Here is a 21,175-nt window from a genome sequence, read left to right as displayed (position 1 = left end):
TACGGTTGACTAAAAGTCTGTTTTTTTAACGAACCGGCATGGTATTTGTAGATCCGGCCATGGTGGTACACAACAGAAAAGGGTGCGTAGTTTATACAGTGACGTAACATGGTCAAATTACTGCTATTTTTTGCCTTTTTTAGTGTTTATCATTAAAATTCAAGAAAGTGACATAGCCTATCGTGTGCGGCAACATCATTGTGCCAAATGTGAGCACGTACCGTTCAGTGGTTTTGGAGGAGATACGTCAAATACGCGAAAAATTTAGTAGCATTAGGCCTAATATAGATACTGCAAATTAATAAAGATTAAATTAGATATATTCCTAAAGCATCTGGGTATATTGTGGAAAATGGTATATAAAATTACATCGGGAGAACTGATGATAAAACCTTTTGTTTGAAATCGAGTGAAAGATGTTTAACTAAATAATGTATTATTAACTAAATTTGAACTCGTCACAAACGCCACGTGCCCGTCATACGTTAGAATATTGCACACAGAAAATTGAAGAATGAAATATCTATTTTTATATTAGCTTAATTAAATATACATTGGTATATGTTATAATAATGAAAATCATCTTTATTTACAACCGTATACAAATTACATTATTTTCTCCGCGCAAGTCCGGCTTGAACTACGTCACGCCATCATGCCAACAAGAAGAGAGCATACTGCGCGTGCACCGAATCTGAGTTTTACGCGTACGCGATACTGTATAACGCGTAAGGCCTACGTAAAATAAGTTGTTTGGTAAAATCCACCAAACTGTAGGTGTAGCAATTATGAACGTGTTTATGTTTTCCCTGTCACTGTGTCTAGTAATAATATCGCTATTATCAGGGAATGCCAAACATGTAGAAGGAGTTGTTAATTCTTTCAAGGTACAGTATAGGCCTAGGCTAGGCCTATTATTAATTAGGCTAGCACGCTAAGGCATCAGGCCTATCTAGTATAGGCCGGGCCTAGCTAGGCCTAGGCCTAGTCTAGCTAGGCCTAGCTATAGGCCTAGGCTAGGCCTCCTACCTAGGCATAGCCTACTACTAGCTAGGGCCAAGCCTAGCGGCCTACCTAGTAGTACTAGCCTAGCTACATAGGCCTGGCCCTACCTAGGCTAGCTAGCTAGGCCTACTTACTAGATAGGGCTAGGCCTAGACTAGAGTAGAGAGGCATATAGGATAGACTAGGCCTAGCCTATTAAATTATCCTAGTATTATAGGCCCTTTATGCCCAGACTAGGCCTTTAGTGGCAAGGAATGCAGGGTAGGCTAGGCCTAACCTACTACCTAGCTATTTAGGACTCTAGTGTAGTAGCTACCCAGGCTATGCTGCTAGACTTCTTACTTTTTATTTTAGTCGGGTCTCTAGCTAGGCCTGCCTAACTCTACTACTAGGCTAAGCCTAGGCTAGAGTAGGAGTCTACTATAAACATAGACATAGGCCTATGCCTAGGCCTAGCTACTATTACTAACACATAGGCTAGACTAAAATTAAGGCTAGTCTAGAATAGAATTGTATAGGCACCTGCTGGTCTGTTGGGGATAGACATGGGCCTGCTGCTGCTAGCAAAGGCCTGTCTAGTACTACACTGTCCAGTAGTTTACTGTTACTATAGTATTAGTAGATCCCTAGTGCTAGTTAGTAGGCCCATAGTAGACCATTACTAGTACTTGGTTAGCTACCGGCCTTGGCTATGCCAACCCCGGTAGGGCTAGGGTAGGGTTGGTTATGCTTAGCCTAGTCTAGGCATGGGACTACTGCCTACGATTTATTTAATAACACATATTTTATTTTATTTAACTTATTTTAATATTTTAAAATGTAATTTCAATATACATATAGTATCATTAATAATATTATTGATATATGCTTAACTCATATTTTAAAACCAGGTAATTTTTTGTTTTATTAATTTATAGTATAGTAGGGCATGTTTTATTTCTTTTCATTTTATTTGATAACATATTTTAAAGATGTATTGTCCCCCTGAAAAAATAATTCTGAAAAAAAATTTTTTTGAATATTCCATTTGAATGTAACATAATAGTTATCCACTTTGACCAAAAATTGAATCGAAAAAAAAATGTATTTACCTGAAAAAAATGTAATTTAAAGCAAAAAATGGTCAAATTGGCTGCCAGCCAATGGATTTTTGGTTGAATTTAACCATTTATTTTGTCATTTTATAAGTGAAAACATTTTTTTGTTCGTTTTTTTTTCTATGGAAGTGATTACCTTTATCAAAAATACAAAATAACATATTCAAAGTCTGATTTAATTAATCTTCATTTTTCATGTTTTTGGGGGACAATACATCTTTAAAATTCCAAATATTAAAATTAATTATTATCAATCACATAAGTGTTTTTAATTCTTCTGCATATTACTATTAGGCATAATTATGATAAATAATGTAGGGCATAGACCTATATTGAATTATATATTTATAAATTCATCGTAATAGTAATACTCTTATTGTTAGTAAATCTTGGAGTGTTGACAAAATACGAGGTATGCGAGGCACGCCGAATATTTGTGTGAGGCATCCTTTTACCATTTCCAAAATTGCGAGGAATATAGTTTACAATTTCAAAAAAGTGCGAGGCATATCTTAACGTGCTACTATGCTATGGTATTATATAAATCAATTATTTACATTTATATAATAGGCTATCTCTATAGATTCATGTATACCCTAGCATCTTATTTATTTTTTTATTAGGTAACGATTGTCTTTGTATTTCATTTAAGACATATCATGGATTAAGGAATAGAAGGATATGCATCAGTTTGAGATTAAAGCTTCCATGACTCTAGCCCACAATGTTACAAAATAAACACAGTTTAATTAACCGTCTTTAACAACGAAACTGTCGCGTGCCTAATATATTGTTTACTGTATGCTCAACAACCTTTAGTGACCTTGTTGGCTATGCTTTCGCGCGCTCTTATCTTGATTAATATTTTATATTTTTTTGCGCTAGCTGCTATGGCGACGAACAAAACTTTAATTTATATAACTTTTCTGAATTCAAATTAAACGATCTCCCAGAAATATTACAAGATTATTAATACATGTAATTACAAGATTAAAAAATACAAATTGTTTGTAAATTGTAGTACCATTTGGGTTTAAAAAACATTAATTTTGCCATGTTCGAAATCTGCTGCGATTGATCTACGCTAATGTTTTTATGACAACTAGTTGTTGTCTCAGCCTACATGTAAAATTACAAAATCAGCAAGGATACTAGGCCCAGGCCTTCTAGGCTTACTAGTAAACCCTATGATTTGACGACATTGATATAGGCCTAGGTAGGCCTATTGGTAGGCTAATCTTAAGTGTAGTAGCTACAACGTGTAATCATGATCTATATACTCATCGTTAAGTTGTCTACTTCTTGTGGAAATATTAATACAGTAATAGACAAGGTACTTTTATGCTTCGTTTGTTCATGGGTAAGTTTGCCTTGCGTCTACTTTTCAAAACGAGCGCTAGAGAGTAGTAGAGTCGGTGGTGACGTATCGCAACTAAACATAGCCCGCCAATACCGGATCAGGGATCGCAGTTTTTATTCGATTATGCCCGGTGATTGGATGTGATGTGGACGACATAACCACTAGCCAATCACCAGGCACTACAATTTAAATATAATCACATCGATAATAAAGAAGATTTATGAAGAAACCACTGCTTAGCCAGTTGTTGTAATTGACACCACAAGACACGGTAAAATCATACATGGTGAAATGCATAATTTAATATTCTATAGATTAACGCAATTTTTAATGACAGGAGGTGGCAGGCCAATAATATGATAATTCAAATATAAAAATTGCATATTTTAAATATCGTAAAAAAAGTGAACTTTTCGTAGTCCGATTGTGATGAAATTAATCATTGTTCAGCAATATATTGTTGTTGTCATTAATCATCAGCGCAGACTTGTCAATAGAACAATCAAACTGCGCATACGATTTCTACATGGCTACGTTTTGTTCTAAAAAATGTAACAGTTGATTCGCAGCGTTCTATAGAGGGCCGCGGTTAGAGACACGGAGTTCAATGATCGTGTTTGCTTGATTGGCAGCAGTGCTTTAGTATAGGCAAGCGGGTTGGAAAATCGTTTGACGTCACCGTCGATGCATATCCTTCTATTCTTTAATCCATGGTCATATCATGGAGCTATAAAATTAATTTTATAGCTCCATGGTCATATCCTATCCAATTATTAGTTATCCGCACCTTGGTGGATAACTCCTTGTGATTGTATGAAATCAACTTTTTAGTTATCCGAATTCGGCGGATAACTTCTTCTAACTGTCCCGCCAAGTGCGGATAACCCCTTGTTAGTTCCTCAATGTAGCGGATAACTCCTTGTTATTGTATAGGTGAGGACACATTGCAATCTACACATGATACAAATGCTTGTGACCGCATACCTCACGTATCATCCTATGAATAAGAAGGTTATTAACATTGTCCGCGATACATTTTCGATTTTGACTGAAGATAAATCCGCTACAAAAGATATTTTTCAAGAACCACCCATGATAGCTTACAGACGAGATCAAAGCATTAAAGACACTTTAGTTAAATCTAAATTACAAAACAAAGCTAATGAATCAACTAGAACATTTGACCTGTAGCCACCCATTTTTGTAATAATGAGCATTCCCTTCCGGATATTACAATTTCTGGTGTTAAGGTATGTAATGGTTCTGAGACATCTTGTAGAATTATAGAAGAAAGAATAATTGTTAAGCTTGGCTCTCTTGCCCCTACCGGCATAAATGTACAATTTAGATCTTTTAAACATTAGTTTAGACATTCATATATTAACAATTATTCACACTTGAAGTTTTTGTCTTTGTTTTATATTTCCTGCTTTATAAGCAACCATTTCTTCGTTGTACCCTAAAGCTTTTGGAGGCGTGCCTTTATAACTATGCCTTTTGTTTGTTAACATCTTTGATTGGAGCTATGCTCGACGCGATTGTGATGTTCCGAATATGAGCACTGTTTCTATAATTTGACAGTATGATTTATATATAATTTACACAGTGCTACGCAACACAATTGATTTACATATACACAATATTATTAGAAAAACCGTTGCGTATTAAAGTTGGAATTTATTCTGACTACAGTAGTTAGGCCTCCCCTGATTGCGAGGGCGTTTGTTGTATGAGAGAATGTATCTGGTGGGTGAAAATCTGTGGTAATACCATATATGGCTCTGTAGTCTAGTGGTATGATACTCGCCCTGTAAGCGAGAGGTCGCAAGTTCGAATCCCGCCAGAGACATTTTTCATACTAAAAATTCATTTCAAACTAAACAAATATGGAACTTTCGCCAATGAGGTATGCTCGACGCGATTGTGAGATCATGTTCCGAATATGGGCACTGTTTCTATAATTTGACAGTATGATTTATATATAATTTACACAGTGCTACGCAACACAATTGATTTATATATACTGTATATATATAATAAGCTACCTTCTTTGTTTTCTACTCTCCACCCTCCCTGTCTCATTTGTTGTATTTCTTTTATTCCTGTCCACCCAGGCAGCATTTGTCAGTTCTTATGCTATGACGTTATCCAAATTCCTTCACTTGCACTGATGAAGGACTAGTGTTGCCCGAAAGGTCTGCTAATTTTTCTGGCTGTTTTACTTTATCGTTTTGATTTAGCTTTTCGCTTTTTTTTTGTGTATCTCCATTGAGATCCAGCCACTGATACCCACAGCATTGTAATTTTTTCAGTAATTTGCTGTTGGATATATATATATCACTACCTAGCCTAGTCCTAAGGGCATCCTATTGGTTAACGGAACCGTTCAATGTATCAACAGTAACATTTTTATTTTTAGTGACAGTAAGAAAATATTTAAATTGAACGTGATTTCACCAAAATACGTTCGATGTATGGATTCCACAGAGTTTTTAGCCCTCTATTAATGTTGCTCTTTTGGCGTTCCATAGAAACCAAAATATTGAACATTGAGTATGCGAGATGTATTGTAAAACGATGCCTCGCACAAATCCTTGACTCGCCTCGCGTGCCTCGTAATCTTGTTCTTGTTGAGTAAGAACTGTATAAATAACATAAGAAATATTTGATTTGATCAATTATATGAATGAATATTTTGTTATAGGATTTCGTGTTTCTGACCGGATTCGTGTTCCAACCTGGAGAATACGGTGAGATGGATTATACGTTTACATACCAAACAGTAAGATTATTTGTCTGTTGTTAATTAAAACAACCTTATTGTTCACAATGGAAATTTATTTTGATCATAAAACTTATAATAAAGACATTACAATAGTTTTAGACAAATGTTTTAAAAATATGTTTTAAAAAAAACCTTGGAAAATTATTTCATTAAAACAACAGTAGGCCTACCGTAAATACCACCGGAATGAATTATGAGAGGCGAGTTTTGTCATTTTAAAAATGGATAATTTATTGTTATTCAAGAGTTGTTCATGAGGACCGTTGGTTTATGCATGCGTAGGTACCTCCTAGGCTACCCCTTTTCATAAAAAGAAATCAAAGAATGTTCGAACTGTGCGAATAAAGACTAGTGGCACCCGAAAATAGACTTTAATTTAATTTGTATATTTGTAGAGCGAATGTTGTTATCAGATGCTAATTTTCAATGACGAACCAAATCAGTGGCCGTATATTCAAGAAAATCAAGACTTTCTTGTAACTATTATTTAGACTTGTTTAGTGATTGATTTATATGCTGCTGTATTTCAACAAATCATTTATCTAATAGGCCTAATGTGCTTTATATGAATAATTTTAGTTCAAGCACATAACACATTTCTCTGAATAAACTAAAACTGAATAATATGTGTATTGTTTTAGGATTGCATGACGAAGAAATCATTAATTCCGAGCCATTATAATGGTAAAGTTACTCTCAGTACTTCACATAACTGTAACATAAGAACAAATTCCGACACAGAAGAAGAGGTAATAGTAAGACTGATATTATTAATATTAATTATTATACAAGTAATTAATGTTTATGAGTGGATTGTTAAAAAGAATGTCATAAGGTGAAAGATGAAAGGTTTTATTTCATATAAATATAACCTTTCATCATTCACCGAATGACATTACTTGTACCATTCCACGAATATAAAACATTCAGGTCTAGGCCAAGCAAAGAAAGGCAATGATGATACCATTACGAGACTTTGCCAGGCAACTGAGACTGATTAGTCTCTAACTATTCTACGTCTTGTAGAGTTGTCCCCATTAATTAATGAAACTCATTTAAACAGTCTAAAGTAATTTAAATTTTTGTTTGGTCTAAATTTGCATGCACTGTATATCTCTCCAAAAATTCCGTCGCGATACGAACGAGTGTTTAATGTTGTTATTGATTTAAGAAAAGGCGAAGCTGTTCAGTTCAGAATTACAGTCTGTCTTGAAATGTTTTTTCCATACGCGAAAAAAAAAAATGTTTTTTCGTACTACAGTTTTTAACGATCGTTAAATAGTGTTACTATTGAACGCAATGTGACCCATACTCAAATGACAGGAATTTATTTGGGTATCATATAATATATAAAAGCCAATAGCAACAGTTAAACATCCCATAAGCAAACACAAAAGTATAAGTACTAAGTATAAATAATTATTATCCAATTACTATGTCGAAATTTTGACTTACTTTTTCGAATTTCGACATAGCAAAAACAATTCCTTCTCCTTATGAAGTAACCTATAAAGTTTTTCCGAATAATCTCACATGCCATATGGGATCCTTATGGGATCGGATCTTTTCTGTTCTCTATAGGCCATACCGGCTCTGTAATGGAAATGGGTCAAACATTTGGTCCCAATAGGCTGGCCCAAACAGGAAAAAGTTGCCTGTACACACAGTACAACATGTTAAATCACGCAACATGTCTGCTAGAGAATTATCTGCGCTACGTACATTGAAGAATAACCCTAATTACGTTATAAAGCGAGCTGAAAAAGGTACTGTTGTTTGGAGGAAAGATTTGTATATCTCAGAAGGTGAACGACAATTATTAGATCGCGCAACATATCAACTACTTCATAATGATCCTTCTAATGATATTGATATTGTTAAAACGACTATTAAATCGCTGATTAAGACTTCCTGCAACTGCGAACAGCTTAATTAATACTGATGGGTCCTGTTCTAATTGATATATGCTACCAAAGATTCACAAACAAAGTAACCCAGGAAGATCTATTGTTTCAGCCTTTAAATAGTCCCACCGTGGTTAATAGTGATGTAGTATTTTGCAACCTATCGTCAAAACTTACCAAGGTATATTAAGGATACTAATGAAGCTGTGAAATTATTTGAGAGTTTCCAATTTACATCAACGGGAGGATATATTTTTACTAGGATGTTAAATCTTTATATATGATGGACTAATCGCCCTCAGACACTATTTAGAGAAGAAGGACATAAATCAACCGCGAATGTGCTCAGTAGAAACTATACTTCGGCTTTCTGAACTACTACTCACTACTACAGCATTTGCTTTTAATGGATCATATTATCGTCAAAATAAATATCAGGAATCAGTATCGGAGTCATCACACCCGCCTTCTTGTAAGCGAGCTATTCCGTATTCTAAATTTTTGAAGGATTTGCAGTAACAATGAGGACTTTAAGTTGAGGACCGCGGAAATGACTGACTTCTTTTATCAACGTAGATATCCAATTGACATTGTTAATAAATCATTGGATACACAAATTATGATAAGTTAACAAACGTTTCATAACTAAACAACTTTTTTCATTAAACATGCAATATATTTTGTAATAGATAACATAACAAAAAAATATGCAGAAAATAATGTAAATATATATATGAGATTCTGTAATTGTTGAATAAAGGTGGTAGTTAACCACAAAAGATAAAAAAAAAAATAATTGGATAAGGTGCACACCGTCACTTATGAAGCAGCACTCAAACTTTAAACGTGTCTGATCGTACGTCTTTAGTTTTAACATTCCGTCCTACTTCAAAGAAAATCGCAAAAATCGTCATGGATAACTACCATATCCTGGAATCTGACCCAGTAATTAAGGACATTCTTCCCCATGATATCTTATAAACGAGATCGTAATCTTAAAGATCAGTTGGTGAATTCTAAATTAAAATCATCGCATCATAATGATGTTGGTATGATCATATGACTAAGTGTAACAGAAATATATGTAAGACGTGTAAACATGTATTATGTACTAGTAGCACCATAGCATCATTTTTTCCATATGGGTGAATCCATATAAGATAAGACAAACAGTTTCATCCAGGTATCCATGTATCTCCAATAAAGGGCATGTATGGCTCATAGAGAATCCAGAAGTTACCCATGGTTCATTTTGGCAAATCCATGTTGGTTCCTTAAGGATCGAGGGTGTACAGACAGGTTTTTCCCATGGCTTAATCTTGGAACTCACAGTTTTAGTTAAAGTACACGATATATTTCATACAGGCCTTATGTAGCCAAATGCATTGATCCAATACAGGGGCCAAATGTAGAACTGAACATACAGTAGAGAACCGCAGAAGGATCTAAATAGATGACCTGCTGTTGTTTCATTTTAGGCAAAATCCATGAGTTCCTTAAGGATCAAGAGTGCACAGGCAGCGTTATTCCATGGGCCTGTCTATGAACCCACAGTGTCACCCCTTATATTTCCATTATGGGGCTTTATGTAATGTCCATGGAGGACCCTTGGGTTAATTTGGGCAAATCCATAAAAGTTCCGTAAGGATCGAGGGTGCACAGGGAGATTTATTCCATGGACATATCTCTATGAATCCACATTTTCACTCCACATACAGTATTTTCAATATAGGGTCTCTTGTAGCCCCACACAGAGAACCCCGAAAAGTCCATGAAGGATCGGCCCTTGGGTTCATTTGGGCAAATCTATAAATGTTCTTTAAAGTGCACATTTAGTTTTATTTCATATAGTTCAATCTATAAACTAGTTACCCCATATTAATTTCTAATACAGGGCACACCACATAGAGATCCCAAAAAGGTCCTTAGAGGGTTCATTCGGACAAATCCATATGGGTTATTTTAGAATCCTGTGTGTACAGGCAACTTTTTCCTGTATGGGCCAGCCTATTGGGACCAAAATGTTTTATCCATTTCCATTACAGAGTATGTCCCATAGAGAACAGAAAAGATCCGATCCAATATGGATCCCATACGGAACAAGGCCAACAGCCATAAGTCGCGTGCTAAAACGCATAGTGATACCAGACCGACCGACCGACCGACATAGTGAACTATAGAGTCGCGTCCACGCGACTAAAAACTTTATTGGTTCCTTCATATGAAGAAGGTACCCTTTCCTGTACATAATTATTTTTGATGTGGGCTCAATTTCGCTTTCGTACAAACTGAATAGGCTTTTTTCATTACGTTGTTCCAGTTTACGGGATATTGTCACACAGGCTAGGGAGACGCAACTATATTGATATTGTTTGATTTAAAAAAACTACTGCACTATCACATTCTTTCTGATGAAACGTCTTAACATAAAAAGAATGATAACATTTTATAAAAATGTTAAACTATATAAAAAGTATTACAATTCTTTGGCCTATGTACAGAGAATTGTTACACATTTTTCATCTACCTAAAATTGAATATGAAAATATAATATTAACTTTACAGAGTTATAAAGTCTTACACTATTAATTAAATAAGTAAATATCTTTACAGTCTTTTTAAAATTGCCCATGTGATTGCATGCGGTCTTGGCAACAAAATAAAATGTGGAAGTCATTCTCCCTTTGGTTTGGCGACATGAACATTATTATCCTCTAGTGGAATAATTGTGTGTATGTATGTTGATGATTATTGTATAAATAATAAATATATTGTTGCAGGAGTTTTATTGCCACGGAACACGTCATTTCAATGCCATAGAGGAACGATGGTGGTACATTACCATAGCACATTGTGGCGGTGATGGAATTCATAACTTTCATTATAACATGGAATTTATCAATGGAAAACATAACTTTGACAATCACTTCTCAGCAGATGAAAGATGTAGGTACAGTATTCCTAAACTAGAAAACAAAGCTTGTACCAGATATAAAAAAAAGGTTTACGGCAATTTTGGAAAGTGTAGACCTACATTTTGGCAGCCATTTTTTTATAAAAATTAGGAGCTATCCTTTTTTGATTAACTACCATAAAATGCACCTATTTTTTTAGAACTTAGACTTAAATCGCTACGTTTGTGTAAGTGCTGTTTGGATGGTGGTTGAACATGAGATGGTATAAGAAGCGGCTGGAGATGCGGTGTATTAACTTTTTATATTCTTTTTTTATTTATTTGTTCGACACAAGCGATCAAAGGGGTTGCGACAGCAACACGCGCCATGACACGCAAGTGTTCGCAACCCCTGTGTAAGTGGTGGTGATACGTGCGTCTTGTAGATAGTGGGTTGTTGCAATGGTCGAGGTGGGTTCTCATCGATGGCAATGATTCATGTCCCATTTATGGTACAGTATTGCGATCTATTTTTAGCAGGGGCGGATTGAGTAATTTAGGGGGTGAGGGTGTACCTTGCGAGCGGACCAGGACGCCAGGGGCCTTGGAGGTCCAGGAGTGAAGCGCATTATCAGTCGTTTTAAAACGATTTACGAAAATCTCATACCGTCAATTTCCGACATACTCTTGTATAAAAAAAAACACGGTTGAAACACAGCTACATTATTTTGATTGTGCGCTACAACTCTTATGTCATGGTTAAATAATTAAAATGACGAGCAAATTACTCGATGGTCTCTATTTATTTTTGTATTTCTTCTTCGACAACATAAACATCACTCTGCTGCAGTTCCAAACATAAACATCACTCTGCTGCAGTTCCAAACGGTTCTAGGACACCTACCCCCTAGACAGTTACCCCCCGGATGTTTACTACCCGGACAACTACCCCCTTAGGACAACTACTCCCCGGACAACTACCCCCTTAGGACAACTACCCCCTTAGGACAACTACCCCCTTAGGATAACAACCCCCCGGACAACTACCCCCCGGACAACTACCCCCTTAGGACAACTACCCCCTTAGGATAACTACCCCCCGGTCAACTACCCCCCGGACAACTACCCCCTCCCTTAGGACTATATTTATGTTCAATCTTTTACTTTTGTTTACAATAATGAAGAGGTAATTCGTCAAAGTAACGAATTAAAATATAGTTATTAATTCCTATTATACACTGTTGCAGTGTCAGGTTGTTGAATGGTCTGGGTGGTAGTTGTCCGTCCGGGGGGTAGTTGTTCTAAAGGGATAGTTGTCTGGGTGGTAGTTGTCGAGGGGTTAGTTGTCCTACGGAGGTAGTTGTCCTAAAAGATTATTTGCCCTCGGAGTATTGTCCAGGTCCAGGAGGTAGTTGTCCTAGGGGTAATTACCGGGGGGTGGGGTTAATTGTCCGGGGGGTAATTGTTCCTAGGGGGTAGTTGTCCAGGGGTTAGTTGTCCTACGGAGGTAGTTGTCCTAAAAGATTATTTGCCCTCGGAGTATTGTCCAGGTTCAGGAGGTAGTTGTCCTACGGGGAGTATTGTGTCAGAGGTAGTTGTCCACGGGGTAATTACCCGGGGGGGTAATTGTCAGGGGGGTAATTGTCCGGGGGGGTAGTTGTCCAGGGGGTAGTTGTCCTAAGGGGGTATTTGTCCGGGGGGTAGTTGTCCTAAAGGGGTAGTTGTCCTAAGGGGGTAGTTGTCCAGGTGGTGGTTGTCCGGGGGGTAGTTTTCCGGGGGGTAAATGTCCAGGGGGTGAATATCCGGATACGGTTCCGAACATAAACATCACTCTGCTGCAGTTCCAAACATAAACATCACTCTGCTGCAGTTCCAAACATAAACATCACTCTGCTGCAGTTCCAAACATAAACATCACTCTGCTGCAGTTCCAAACATAAACATCACTCTGCTGCAGTTCCAAACATAAACATCACTCTGCTGCATTCCAAACATGTGATATGATGTTAAGAGCTAAAAATGAAAAACCAATACATAAGCTATCCATTCACTTCGTACTGATCGGAAATTTATTTTACTGTTTAAAAGTTTCAAAATGAAGTCATAAATTGTGCTCCGTTAGGTTGTCAGGCGGAACGTTAAATCGACGGAATGTAATCCCAATGAGCGGAACGGAGTTTACTGGACTTATACGCATTCGTATTTTAATCTTTTGTATAAAATTACCGTCTTATATGATTAATTATATGTTAATTAAAATTTAAAATCACAGAGAAACATAAATAATAATTTCATGCATTATTTGATAACCTTTATTTGTACAGATATTCTGCAAACTGACACAGTATTCCTTGGACTTTATCTAATAGTCTGTGGCTGCCTATTGAAGTTTAGAAGTTAGTAGAGAAATTAGTTATCAAACACATGTTTTTTCTCAGAATGTAGTAAATACTTACTTTAATAAGCTACTTTTTTTATTTCAGAGTTGATGCTCAAACGTCAAACCACCTACTACCAACTATTTTCATACTCATGCTATCTACAAACTATTAGCCTCTTGTTCCAGACAATTGCCTTTTGGAATTATGCGAGTAATGGTGTTGGATTTGAACCTTTAAAGAAACTTGGTAAGGTTGTCTAATCTATCTATGACGAATATGATGAGTATAAATATAAACAAATGCAGGTGGCCATATGATGACGTCACAATATCAGATATGCCATAATTGTCTCGGAATTAAAATTGGAATTTGAAACAAATTCAATTACAGATAATCAAGATACGCTCTAATGATTGACAAAAATAAAACAAATTATGATGGCCACAGGTGGATAAATATCTACAACTCAGTAGCTCCCATAATAAGTATAAAAAAAAGAGCAGGTTTGGTCACCTTTCATTCCGAGGAGTTATAGATTAAACATTAACATTTTCCACTGCCATGTACACGGCGTAAGTGTTTATAATTTTACCAAATGTGTCGATCTTTTAGGCAAAATGATTTCATCGACATCTGCCCTCCTGTTTGTCCTCCTACTAATCGGCATTGCTAAAGGATACACCGTCACACGGTTTGTTTTTTCTACTATACTATTTCTATCCATCCTACTACACATGTTTGTACAGTTTATTAAATATAAGAGTAGATTCAATAAACTCATTTTTATTTCATTGTCTTTTAATCATACATTACAGTTGTGATAAAGTTGAAATAAAGCTGTAGGCCATATCATACTACTGTACATTGATTTTTTCCATTATAAAGAGTCCGTTTAAAGCTAATCAAGCATCTTAAGATCACCGTCTTTGCCTGCGTGTACTTATTTGCTGCCTTCGGACTTTACATCGTGCATGAATTGGTATACGACGCACGTAATGTCATCAGCAAATCATTTCTTGCACTTGCAATTGTTGTATTGCAATTTATTGGTAAGTACTTTGGTTGTATTTGCTGCAATTCAAACCGCACCAGCCACCAGTCGAATTAATTAGCATTAACTTTATCTATCCAATCGAGAAGTAACCATTCCTAAAATAAAACTGCAGGAAAGCACTTGAATATGAATACTCGATATGCCACAAACAAACAACATGTACAAAGCCTTTATTATATATTTCAGGATTGGCTTGGATTTACTATGATTGTTACTGTACTATCACACAAAAACGTATTAAAATCACCTTCTATGTTCCTTTTGTTGTTGGATTTACGCTGTGGTTTATTGGAATTCCAACCAAAGTTTGGTTGTCTGAACACTTCGTAAAATGGAAAACGTGAGTCAGTTGTGTTATTATTACACTCCTCTTTTCAATACTTTTAACAGGCTAGCAATTTATTTTCAGGATGGACCTATAAATTGTCCATGATCAGGGTAAGGTTTATCTTTAATTCCCTGGTTCTGAATGGTCACATCAACAACAATCACATTTATTGGAAATTGTCAGTCGAACATAATAAATGTCACAAATTTAAGCTTATAAAGAAAGACATTATTTCAACTCTATACTAATCAGTTTTGTTTGTAGAATATTGCGACATGCGTCGATAATTACACCATTAACCTTTTACTTTTAGGGCCAAAATTGTTAACGGTCTGGAAGTCGCCACTATGTTTTATGGGCACATATTATATCTAATTTGGACACATGTTGGCTACACGTTCCAATCAACAAACATTGTAAGAATTGATATCTTCATTATTTACTACCGTACATTTTTGTCAGGTTTGATTCTACATAATTTAATAATTATTATAATAATAAATCAACTGTGTATATTGTAAAATATATATTATTTATATTCAAACACAACGTATAATAAATGAAATATCAATTATTCACGAAATGGTAAAAGTCAAATGTTCTAATACAAAATAGGTTGGTATTATGAACCATGATGATGAAAATCAGAAAGAAAGGCATTATCTATCACATGTTGGCACAACGGAAGTTAAATATGTAAGACCTTTACATGAATTCATTTTAATACTTGTCTAAATAAACATTTATAGGCATTATTTTGTGAGATATAGCATTGAGAAAGAGCAGTATGCATAATCGTCAATTTGGTAGTATATATTCCACCAGTCCATCCACCCACTGCACTACTGCTGTAATTTCCTTTTCTGATCATCTCAACCATTATTTCTATTCTTGAAATAAATCAGCAACATTGTCTAGCATGTTCAGATAATATATACTTGCTTACTATTCAAGTAATCGTAACGTATTCTTTATAATTGTAATTTCAGGTGACAAAATCCGAATATGACGAATCTTCGGTCATATCAATCAATGTTGACATAGTTAATAAAGATGGAGAATTATAAAATGAGCAGGATTTTATGATCAAATTTGAAGAACACAGATGGGATTTAATGATCAAAATTTTGTGGTCGCACTTTTCGATGCGGGCAAGTCAATCGTTAAAAAAATCAAAAATCTTGAAAAATGCCCATTCAAATGTTATATTAAATATAACATTTAAATAGGCATTTTTGAACATTTAAAAATAACGCTAACCCCTTAATTTTAAAGCTAAATTTTAGCAGCTTATATTGCTGTAATAAATATCTGATAATTACAATAATTGAATTTTAGTGAAAATGTTTCTGTTTTCTGTAAGGTGTCTCCAATCGGCAAATGTAATGTACAGCTTTCAAATACTGTTTTTAGAAAGGTCATTTAATACACCTTAGACACAAAGTTTGTTGGAGACTAACAATCTAAAACCAAGAGACCATTGTCGTATTTAAGATAGAAAAATATTTCTGCCTTACGATTTTCAGGTGCCTAATTTAAGATTAGTAATAGTAACCCACTACTCTAATAGTAACCCCCTTCTAATAGTAACCCACCTTAAAAAATCTAAGAATAATAACCCAGGGTTACAATTAGAATATTTACGGTACTATTGTGAATAGAATTACCGCATTCCGGGTTTCTTAACACATTGTATTATATCTTCGTACCGTAGTGTTCGATCGAAATTGTATATATCTTTAAGCGTTATGATTCCTACTTCGATAAATCTGGTATCAAAAAAAGTTTTTCCATTATGAATAATATTGTTATTGTTCCAAAATGATTTCGTTGATAGAATTAAGTGTTTGCTCTATGTCAAAACATTTATTATACTTGAACCATATTCGTATTAAATTAGCATACAAATTTGGCATTTGATTAATCTTGGTCTGACAGTATTTATTAATATCTTTGAATGATGCATTAAATTTAAGCAAATTTAAACCTAAATATGTTTTATTAGAATTGTAAAGTGCAATATTTTTCCATAGTGCCTTTTCATTTTTGGTCAATTTTTTTAATCCACGATAAATTAATAGATTCTAAATAGGAGCCAAGATGGAAAACTTTTAATCCACCTAATTCATATTCGCTGGTCGTTTTGCCTCTTTTAACACACTCGGATCTATTCCAAATGAATTAAAAAAATATTGTGTTTAACTTTTTCGCGACCTCATCAGGTAGGACGATGGTTGAAGCAATGTAAGTTAGTTTGGATGCTAACAAAGATTTAACTATTAGGCCCTATATTTCTGCCAATCATTTATAGGTTTCTACCCTTCCATGCTCTAATCGAAGATTCAATTTGTTCCATTATACCTTCCCAATTATATTTATTTTTGGTGGTAGACTTGGGCTAAATTTAATTCCAAGTACTTTAATAAAATTGTTAGGTTTCACATTCCATTTAATTTTTCCAATTTCCGATACGTTATCCGTCAGAGAACCTATCCACACCGCTTTACTTTTATTACTATTTATTTTTAATCCCGATATGAGAGAGAATTATTTTAGTGTATTAATTGCGGTATTAAATGATTCGGTTGAGTCTAAGAAAAGTGTTGTGTCATCTGCAAAACAAGTAATTTTTAGCTCGTTCCTGTCGTGTAAATTTATACTCTCTAATTTGGTCAGACTGTCTAATTTTGCAAGCAAGTGGTTCTACACCAAGTACAAAAAGCGGAGATTGGACAGCCTTGCCTTACTCCTCTTTCGACATTAAAGAATTTAGATACATGTCCGTTATTGATAATGCAATTGTTACAGTTGCTTAATATTGTAGTGCGCCACCAAATGAAGGATTTACCAAAGTTTAGTCTTTTGAGAAACTCTATTAAATATCGCCTATTCACATATGCTACACACACCCTGACCCGACTAAAACTGAAACACGCAAGGCAACGACTCAATTAAGGTCTGCTTCGTCGTTGTAAAAGCGTTACGTTTGCTAAATATCGAAATTGGGTGAGGTATTAAACAAATCACGATACGTAAATTATTAAAAGAAAACAATAAAAAAAAACAATAGTCAAGCGTATACTTATAATAACTAGGGTATTTTAAATATCTAAACAATATTTGATAAGGTAAAATGTGTCAACTCGCGTTCGTTTCACTTACACTATCTTTACGGCTTCTCCTTACTTAAAGTTCATCTCTAACTTACACACATGGGAGTATCATTATCATTCATCAATTTTTGTACTTTTTCCGTATGCTTCCATCTCATGGGTCATCTTTTATTGGTTCAAGAACATATTGACTGGCTAAACAATGGTTGTTATTGAATTAGGCAGCTTACGATGAACTTGTTTTGTCGATCGACATTTGATGCCTTTTCAGACATTCCCCTAATGTATTATTAATATTGTTGCCAACGATATCATTTTATTTCGTTAATAATGCTTTATATAAACCAATTGACGTTCCTATCAAAACCTCGTTTAGAAAATAATGCACTGGTAATCCAATATTACTACAGGATGATTGGCTCTTTAGAGAAGCTCAATTATAATCCATAATGGCTCCAAAATCCACACGGTGGCGCGAGTTGCAAACGTGAAAACAAGATAACAATGAATTTTGAGTTTTGAATATTAAATATAATCTGTTCATCAAAACAGTCTTAGAAATATAATTTCTTTGGTTTGAAATTCAAATTCTATATTTAGCTTCTTATTTTTGCTGTAAATTGCGACAATTACAATAATTCAAGTTCAAATTCAAGTAAATCAAAATTCAAAGAAGGAAATTGCGATGCTCGCATTTTTTTTTTTGATAAGGTGTACACAATCGACAAATGTTTCATACTACTGGTAATGTACGGTACAGCTTTTAAATACTGCGTTGAGGATGACTGGCCAAAGGCTCTCGACATTATCATCCTTGGAAACATTTCCACCGAAACTCTTACATAGCTTTCATGATTTCTTAGTGATCTCGGTAGTTATCCGATTTTGTATAAGATGCTTAGTCTATCTGCTAAATATTGGCATGATCCCGATGATAGTCGTATAAAGGGCACTAACTCTAACTTAGTGCCTCGCAGTTAAAAAGAACGGCCAATGACCAGTTACATGAACAATTTCGCGTTTGTTGGCTTAATGATATCAACAACAATCAGTCGACCATGCACACTTATTGTCTATTTAATGTCGTTTATGTCACTGACAATTATTGTCGTCTATTCAATGTCGAGATGCGCTCAGATTTTGCTAAACTGAGACCAAGTGCACATTCGTTGATGATTGAAAAAGAGCGCCATACCCGTACTTTTCCCTCTGATATACATTTTTTAATTAAATGCTCATTATATTCAGATTTACGTTATGATTTGTATAGCAATATTAAAGAGGGGCTATTTATTTTGATTATTTAAATGACAATGACTTATGGGCGTGCGTGATTTTGATATTAATTTGCCTGTTATCAATTATATTATTAACTCCGCCATTGTTCGGAGACATAATTAATTGTTTTTATTGTGGTAAAAGTTCTGATATTGTTTATTTGTTTGTTTTGTTGCTTCTTAATGTTCATTTTATCAAATTTGTTTGATGTATTAATAAAAAAAAATGAATTTATGATTATGCATGGATCTGTAACATGCATTGATTCCAGTAAGTTCACGATAAGGAGTGGAGTAAAGCAGGGTTGTGTGTTGGCGCCTACACTCCTCGGTATGTTCTTTTGTTTTCGTTTGTCCTTTTTCTTCAATGATCCTGAAGTATTCTTTCAGTAATGACATGGAGGGTGTCTATATCCATAACATAATAAGACGACTCGGACCAAAGTAAGAGGCAAGCGCGCCCTTTATCGTACCTAAAGACCTAATATCGGCATGGATTCGAGGCCGACTCCTCTTCTCGGATAAGGACTATATAAACCGTTGGTCCAGTGTACACAGTTTGTCCGGGTGCACTTTAAATAACCCAGTTCGAGAGGGGGTTACCTTGGTGAACTGATTTACAAAATAGCCCTAGGTTAGGAGAATTACCACCTATCTGATAGGAGAGTGATATATTAATTTGCTATTGGTAATCCTTGACCACATGTGCCGAAATACATAAAATAAATGCGTAACCGGTCAGATGCCTGTGAACAATTCTCACTTACGATGTGAAAGCTCGCTATCGCTCATTGGAGGTCTGAAGTAACTAGACTACCAGGCCTTTAGATCTTGAGGGGCATTTCAGCACGAATGTTTAAAGTCCCATTCCCTACGTTTAGATCTAATTTAAGGTCACAAACTACATTTAATGTAAAAATAAATACTATATGGTCTTATTGCGATGACTTTCTTCGTCTTTGAACGGTTAAAAATGTGAAAAATAAGTCGATTCTAACTAATTTAAGCGGCCCGCTATAAATCACATGCATTGCGTGCGGACTGATATTTTAGTTTTTCTTCTGTGTGATTCGCCTACTTCGATCGATCGTGAAGACCAAAATAAATGGAAGAATCGTAACTTTTCAGTGAAATACCGGGTTTTCCCCAATTTGTATTACGGATTCTAGCAAAACCAGAAAGACAATTAATGCAGCAACTAAACAACGTCAAGCTAGACCTATAGCTAGCGTACGATTCGTACGTTACTGTTGTTTACCAACTAGGCTAGGTCCAAAGACCTCCACGAGAGGACATTCATCGCGAGCTACATAAGTAGTGCATTCTCTCTTTTTATCATAAATTACCATAACTAGAGGGTGAGCTCGCTTCACTCGCTCCCCCTCTAGGCTCGCTCCCCCTCTAGGAAGTGTAGACGATGGTTCTCGGAATGATAATGACTCGGGTAAAAAGTTTTAGAAGGACATTCTGGCCTGGACGATTTCGGTCGGTTACAAATGCTTTTGATATTCGTAAAACTAAACCTACTCACTAACCTGTTTCACAGTGTTTTGATGATTAATAGCGTTTTACGTATAGTGTTTATTGTAGATATGAAAAGTGGTAAAAAAGAATAACAAATGCTTGGTAAATTGTAGATAACAGCCCGATGAAATCTACTAAAAATAGTATAATTGTGTTATAAATATAATACAATATTGTGTGTATAAATGTGGATGGGCGTTTATTAGATGGTATTTGGATAGGGGGGTGGCGATAATTATTTTAATTGATGTTTTTTGGGGGAGGTGTTCCGGGAGTTTATTCAAATAAATGCCATACTAATTGGTATAATTAATACATTATTCCGCGACACAGTGAGCCGTTTTGGCCTAAGAAGGACGACGTTTTAGACGGCTTGCAACATGGGCAGAAGTATCCCAGGGTCCTAACGCACAGTATACATAAGTCCTGGCAGCTTACTCAACAACTCGGCTAT

General features: G+C 35.3%; 1 protein-coding gene across 1 annotated transcript; it reads left to right on the top strand.

Moving 5' to 3' along the window:
• The first annotated feature begins 784 nt into the window (after positions 1 to 784).
• Positions 785 to 16,062, top strand: LOC144840165 (transmembrane protein 145-like). Its single transcript, XM_078695879.1, has 13 exons — positions 785 to 887; positions 6,167 to 6,244; positions 6,643 to 6,723; positions 6,889 to 6,996; positions 10,932 to 11,097; positions 13,369 to 13,440; positions 13,528 to 13,671; positions 14,038 to 14,116; positions 14,311 to 14,474; positions 14,666 to 14,819; positions 15,121 to 15,223; positions 15,423 to 15,503; positions 15,797 to 16,062. Exons 1-13 carry the CDS (start codon positions 789 to 791, stop codon positions 15,872 to 15,874), a joined length of 1,407 nt encoding a protein of 468 aa, XP_078552005.1. The 5' UTR covers positions 785 to 788; the 3' UTR covers positions 15,875 to 16,062.
• The last annotated feature ends 5,113 nt before the right edge of the window (positions 16,063 to 21,175 follow it).

This window comes from Antedon bifida, chromosome 4 (genome assembly GCF_963402885.1).
Source record: "Antedon bifida chromosome 4, ecAntBifi1.1, whole genome shotgun sequence".
Taxonomy (NCBI): Eukaryota; Metazoa; Echinodermata; class Crinoidea; order Comatulida; family Antedonidae; genus Antedon; species Antedon bifida.
Note: the sequence above shows the minus strand (reverse complement) of the source record. Positions and strands in the feature narration are given on the sequence as shown.

Coding starts and splice junctions, on each gene's coding strand:
- LOC144840165 (XM_078695879.1), top strand. CDS start 789: ATGAACGTGTTTATGTTTTCCCTGTCACTGTGTCTAGTAATAATATCG. Junction 888..6,166: donor GAGTTGTTAATTCTTTCAAG/GTACAGTATAGG, acceptor ATTTTGTTATAG/GATTTCGTGTTTCTGACCGG. Junction 14,820..15,120: donor CACTTCGTAAAATGGAAAAC/GTGAGTCAGTTG, acceptor TTTTACTTTTAG/GGCCAAAATTGTTAACGGTC.